General features: G+C 46.1%; 1 protein-coding gene across 1 annotated transcript in view; it reads right to left on the bottom strand.

Moving 5' to 3' along the window:
• The window catches only part of MED8 (mediator complex subunit 8), a 7,363-nt gene extending 3,928 nt beyond the window's left edge, over positions 1-3,435 (bottom strand). Inside the window, exons 1-4 of the mRNA XM_010187144.1 lie at positions 3,321-3,435; positions 2,148-2,292; positions 1,320-1,460; positions 821-902 (exon numbers count right to left, since the gene is read on the bottom strand). Of these exons, the coding sequence (XP_010185446.1) occupies positions 821-902; positions 1,320-1,460; positions 2,148-2,150 (226 nt within the window). The 5' untranslated portion in view covers positions 2,151-2,292; positions 3,321-3,435. The remainder of the gene's footprint in view (positions 1-820; positions 903-1,319; positions 1,461-2,147; positions 2,293-3,320) is intronic.
• Positions 3,436-6,706: the final 3,271 nt, after the last annotated feature.

Raw genomic sequence — 6,706 nt, 5'->3', positions numbered from 1 at the left:
AGGAAAAGAGGACAGAGGGAGCCAACTCCTCCACGCCCATGAGAATGCTCCCACTAAAGGCTCTTCTGTGCTGAATCCTATGGCAAGTAACAAGCACTGTGATTTAGATAAACAATAGCAAAGTCCTCTTTTGGAGGCTCCTGAGCAGCACGGTGTCTGCAAGTTTTTCTACCACACACCTGCCAAGATATACTACTAATCCCAGAAACCAGAGAGAACCTGTGCTTGTGTCCTTGCTTGCACTATGTGTGTGTAAAACATGACAAAAAAACCCACCCACTACCTTTGAGGGTTGTGCATAGCACTCACAGGAATAGCGAACAGCTGATGGAAGAGACCAATACAATAAGGATGTCCAGCATCAGAGTCAGAACCAGAAAAGGTTGACCATGAAGCAGCCATCATCTAGAGGATGTCACACAAAAGCCTGCCAACAAACATGTGGACTCATTCAGAACACAGCTAAGGGGTTTCCCATTCAATGCCACTGCATTTTCACAGCTATTTTCATTAATCTGAGGTGACTGGGATGTTTTCTTGGTAAATACTTAACCACCTTCTCAAATGGGATTATGGCAAAGAGTTGGAGTGACCTTTCTGCCATTCATAGCTCACACAAGCAGGACATGCTGCACCCACAAGACCCCTTTTCAAATTAGGGGGCTCCAGGACAGCCAACCTTGCATCTTATGGAATGCTTTCATCTATGCTGCTCATCTGCAATTCCCATGCTTCAGACTCTCTGTTTTACCTGTGTTGCCACTGCTCTCTCAAGCCTGCTGCTTGGACCCTGTACCCCACTTCGACCTCAGTGACATACCTCCACTTTCAGATTCACGCTCCTCCTTACTGATTTTCTCCAGCAGATTTGAGCACATTTTGTTCAGACTTTGGATCTGTTTCTGCAAAACGAAAACTTATCAGAAACTGCCACGATACCTCCAAGTCAGTACAAGTCAGCAAGGCAAACGAACAACCTTTCTCTTCCCAGGGTCTGTGTAACCAAACAGAAGCATTTTGGTAGCAGAACTTAGAGAGCCCATAGCTAATGCATGCAGGATAGGACTATAGGGACGGGGTAGCCCCTTTGCCTTTCTCTGACTGTTTCGGTGGCACCACAGCCAGTGGGCTGGATACCATTGGTTTGTGAAACTGTGGAGGAACTCAAACCTCAGCTAGGCTCAGCTAGAGAAATCTCAGACAGAAAAGGACACAGCAAAAAAGAAAACTGTCAGATGGAAGAGTGAAGGAAGCAGAGTTAAAGGGCATCTTGTACCCTAGGACTAAGAGGCAGAAGTACCAAACTCTCCTTCACTTACCTGTGCCACATCAGGGCTAATTCGAGCTGCATCTGTGATCAGCTGCTTCTCCTGCTCCTCCACCTCAGGGTCAGGCTTAGTTCGAAGATGATCAGGCACTACCTCATGGCTGAACACCGGTACACGCCCCTCTGTCTGCCGCTGCAATAGTTGGACAAGACACGCTCAGAGCCGCCTCCTCCAGCCCAGCACTCAGACAGCTCAAGACCAGAGCACAGGCTATGGTGCTGGAACAAGGCTAGTAGCATGCTGCGGGGAAACCTCAATCTCAGTCTTAATCTCACTACCATGTTTCAACAATTTCTCTAGGAATTTGCACTGTGCCTGTTTAGTCAGAGCAACCCACCGGGGTCTGCAGTGCAATCCCACCAGCATGGCCAGGATCAGTTGAAATGTTTTCTTGTTCAAGCAGAGAATAAACATTGCCAGGCATGCTGGAGGTTCTGTAACACCCCTCCCATGTTGGTCAGATGGCAAACAGTGCAAATCAAGATGCAGATGTCTGACAGAAACAGCACAGCTATGGCAGAGAAAACTAGGAGCTTGCAAGGAGACCTCCCAGTTACACAACAAGACACTATCTCTTTCAGCCCAAACATAATGAATAGAACATATTTATGATCAGGAACACCTCCTGTAAAGGGTGTCCAGTGCAAGTGTTTGTAGGTGAAAGTCCCCCAGCAAAGCAGCTCCCAGGAAGAACTCCTCATCTTTTCTTTCTCAGCACCCAGAGCTGAGGAATGCCAAGCACAAGGAATGGCAAGCTGGAGCAGATATATGAGCATTTTGTGATACTCCAGGGCCAACACTCAAAGGGAAGTTTCTTACCATGATCTCCTCATCGCGATCTGGAGACAGCACTAGGGGTATGATAACCTGGTTTCGCAATAGTGGGGTCTTCTCATGCTTTAGCACTTTATTCAAGGTGTTCAGCTGCCCTGAGAGCAATGCAAAGCTGTCCAGAACTGAAGGCCTGGGAAAGCAAATCAAGGAGACAGAACATGGAAAGGGATGCCACAGATGGCTTTTATCTCTTCTTCACTCAGATGACTGGGAAGTGAAGAAATAACACTGTTACTCCTCAAATCAGTCTACTCTGGACAGTAAGCAGTAAAACCTAGGGCTGACTGTGCAGGTGTGGACAAATCTTGGTCCCTACACACAATGCTGCAAATAGCTCAGGGACGTTACAAGCAGCACCACTGGAAGAAGCAGTTGTTTGGGATTTCAGTAACATACACAGAAGCAATGCTTTCCTTATCACTAACTCTCCCAGTGCAATTATAGAGCAAGGTCAGAGAAACAATTTAACTCCTAAGCGGTGCAGCCAGGACAGACAATATTTATAGCTTGGCTATCCAGACTAAGGAATAATGAAGCAAAATAACTGATAATCTTGTTGAGGAGGTCTCCTTCAGCTTGCTTTCTCTGGGGAATTCATCACCTCTCCTGCCTTCTGCAACATTAACTGTAAATGCTAACAGCCCATGAAGCTTTGCTGCAGTGGCACACACTGTCTAAGATACTGTATAGTTTATTAAGCTGCAGCTGTAACATCTTTATGCTCCATCAGGAGGAGAATGCCACCTTGCATGTCTCTTAGGCTGTCTAGTAAAACATGCAGAACCAGCAAAACACAAGAGCTCAGTTTATACCAGAGCCAGAAAAAACCACAAAGGTCAAGAAATACAGAAAGGACCATTGCTCGTTTTATAATGTGTGTGGGTCTCTAAAATATTTTGTCTGAGAAGCTTCCAGTCACTACAGATGCAAGTAACTACACTAGTTCTCATAAAGCATCTAGATGAAAAGGTATTATCATTACTTTATTACTACACAGCATGAAACCAATGGATTTCAACTGGTTTTCTGGTGTAAGCAAATTTAAACCTACTGACAATAGGCTAATGGTTTTTAATTATACTTTGTGGTTCTTTGTGCTGAGTCTGGAACAGCTTCAGCAGTGATTGACAGTGTCCCCAGCTCTGTGAGACACCTTACCATGTGAGTCGGTCGTACTCATTCTCCAGCTTGTAGATAAAACTGACCAAGGAGTTCTTCAGGTCAGCCACCTGACTGATGAGTGCTTCCAGGGTCAGGTCCAGCTGCTTCTCCTCTCTCTAAACAAAAAAAAAGGCAGAAAAGGCAAGAGATAAGGACAAAGCTTAACATCTGTAACAGGTGTTACAGATTTGTGCATCCATAGTCCAATCTCTCCTACAGAGAGTTTCCTTTTCAGAGGAAGCAAACAGAGACTCTGGAGATAAAAATCCTATGGTTTTACATTGAGTCTTTCCCCTTGGGTTGGAACACTTAAGCAAGAGACTTATGCCTGAGACAAACCCTTGGCTAGCTGTCCTTTTTAAGATCTAGATGAGTGAAGTGAAGACATCATCGCTTACATCTGCCTTTTACCACATCAGGCAAAGTCATCAAAGTTAGCTCACACCACCTTTGTGAGCCATCTAAGCTAACTCATGTCAAAGCAGATTAGCATTTCCTCAACCTTTTCTGACAGCAGATGTGGGCAGAGTGATGTTGTCATCCAAACCAGCCCTTTGCAAACTGAGTATCAAGTCCATGGCCTAGTTTCTGCCCCTCACCTCATTCTTTACTTTCTTCCTGCCCAAGTGCCACTTCAGGTGCTAAAGAAACTGGCAGCTCCTATTCCACTTGTGCCTTCCCCGCTGCGGGAGGCCCCACTGTGACAGAGACCGCACATACCAACACACACACACATCACCTCCTGCCTTTTGTTTAAATAACCTTTTCCACTGACATCCCTGGGTGAAGGAGGATGGTGATAAACAAACTACCAGGACAGGGGATCTGTTGCCAAAGACACCCAGGCATATCCCTGACTCTTGCAAAACCCCTCTAGAATCCTATCTATTCTGACTTATTCGTGCTACGGCATTGCACAAAATATAATTAAAGTCCCAGCCCTAATGAGCCGCTCTTCTAAGTCAAGAACTGTCCAATAATAGTCCATGAGGAGGGTCGGACAAAGCAATCAAATAATAGAAAGGGAATGCCGACGGGAAAGCTGATAGAGTGACTCAGGCTGTTGGCACGCTTGCTATTTCGTTTGTTGTTGTTCTGTTCAAATGCACTGGACCAGTGTAAGCTTCACTGGAGAGATTATCAGGTAACTTCCATGTTCACGAAAACACAAAATTATTCTATTTGAGTTATAGTCTGAGAAGACTACAGAGCCTTTTTTTTGTAGTAATCGCTGATCAGACTTCACTGCACTTAACTGCCCTAGAAGAAACAGCTGAGTCAACTTTGTTACGATTTGATCCCCAGTCCGTGGAGTAGATTCATGGAGCAGATTGCTGGGTGTTCCTCTTCGAGATGAAACCACTCTCCTCCATCTGGTGATGGGACTGGTCAGTTCCTGTGCGATTAAGAAATGCATCTACAACTGTTTGTGTGCACTGTGTTTGTGCAAGAAGGTTAACTAATGCCTGTGTTACAAGTTGGGCTGGTAGCCAGTGTTGTACTGCAGGGGTGCCAGGCACGTGCACCCACCACAGTTCACCCATCTCTTTGCCTGTGCTTATCCAAGAAGCATTCAAGAGGATGAATGAAATCCCATTGCACACTCGTTGCTCTTGTTCTTCCAAGCCTCCTCCTTTTGTAGCCTCTTTTCAAAGCCATTAAGAGCTGGAAGCAGACGTAAGCATTGCAAAGCATGCAGAAAGACTGACTGGTATTTCCAAGGAATGCAGGCGCAGGTATATTCAAGCGGTGGTTTTAAGAAGTTTGTTAGCATTACTAAATTCCCTCGAGGTAGTAAAGATAGAGCTTATGGGAGAGGTTGCTGAAGGGCCTGCCAGTACAGAGCAACTGAGGAGTAAAGGTGAAATTCAGAGTGGGTAAATGTAAAGTGACAAAACAAAGAGAAAAAAGAACCAATCCTGACTTTCTGTACACAATGACATTCTCTGAGCTGATAATGCTATCACTCAGAAACAAGATCTAGGGATTATCTGAGGGTAACCCATTAAAACATCTGCCCAAGGCTCAGGAAGCAGTCCAGGAAGTAAAGGCAATAATAGGATTTATTAGGAAAGCAGCAGAAGCCTAAGCATCATTATGTCATTGTATAAATGCATGCCTCATTTGCATCTTGACCATTATGTGTCACTCTTGTCCCTCCAAGTGAAAAGGGATATAGTAGGTATATGCACAAATAAAGGCAACAAGGATGATCACAACTGTTCGTCAGTTCCATTGGTGCAGCAGTTAAAAACAGAGAAGAGAGCTGTATGTGCGAGTGGCTGAAACAGGGAGCGACAATATAACAAACACTATAGACAAGGAATTGCAGGACAGTCAATTCATTCGAGAATCACAGAATCCCAGAACGTCAGGGATTGGAAGGGACCTCAAAAGCTCATCCAGTCCAATCCCCCTGCCGGAGCAGAAACACCCAGATGAGGTTACACAGGAAGGCATCCAGGCAGGTTTTGAATGTCTGCAGAGAAGGAGACTCCACAACCTCTCTGGGCAGCCTGGTCCAGTGCTCTGTCACCCTCACTGAGAAGAAGTTTCTTCTCAAATTTCAGTGGAACCTCCTGTGTTCCAGCTTGTGTCCGTTACCCCTTGTCCTATCATTGTTTGTCACCGAGAAGAGCCTGGCTCCATCCTCGTGACACTCACCCTTTAAATATTTATAAACATGAATGAGGTCTCCCCTCAGTCTCCTCTTCTGCAAACTAAAGAGACCCAGCTCCCTCAGCCGCTCCTCAGAAGGGAGATGCTCCACTCCCTCCATCATCTTTGTAGCCTTAACCATCACAGAATGGTTTGAGGGAAGGGACCTTAAAGCTCATCCAGTCCAACCCCTGCCATGGGCAGGGACACCTCCACCAGCCCAGGCTGCTCAAAGCCCCATCCAACCTGGCCTTGAACACTTCCAGGGATGGGGCAACCACAACTTCCCTGGGCAACCTGGGCCAGGGCCTCACCACTCTCACAGTAAAGAATTTCTTCCTAATATCCAGTCTAAATCTCCCATCTTCCAGTTTAAAGCCATTCCCCCTCATTCTGTCGCTACCTACCCTTGTAAAAAGTCCCTCCCCAGCTTTCCTGTAGGACCCCCTAAGGAACTGGAACACCACAATAAGGTCCCCCTGGATCCTTCTCTTCTCCAGGCTGAACAGCCCCAACTCTCACAGTCGCAGGGAAGGTGCTCCAGCCCTCTGACCACCTTTGTGGCCCTCCTCTGGACCCACTCCAACAGCTCCATGTCCTTCTTATATTATACTTATACTTTCTTTTCTGGTAGGACAACCACGGGACTTGCAAGAAGCCAGCAGGTAGTGGTTTCAAACAAACCAGAGGAGGTGGATCCTTACAGCCCGTTAACCTGTCATTAA

The sequence above is a fragment of the Mesitornis unicolor genome, unplaced genomic scaffold (genome assembly GCF_000695765.1).
Source record: "Mesitornis unicolor isolate BGI_N332 unplaced genomic scaffold, ASM69576v1 scaffold47786, whole genome shotgun sequence".
NCBI lineage: Eukaryota > Metazoa > Chordata > Aves > Mesitornithiformes > Mesitornithidae > Mesitornis > Mesitornis unicolor.
This window is presented reverse-complemented; position numbering and strand designations above follow the sequence as displayed.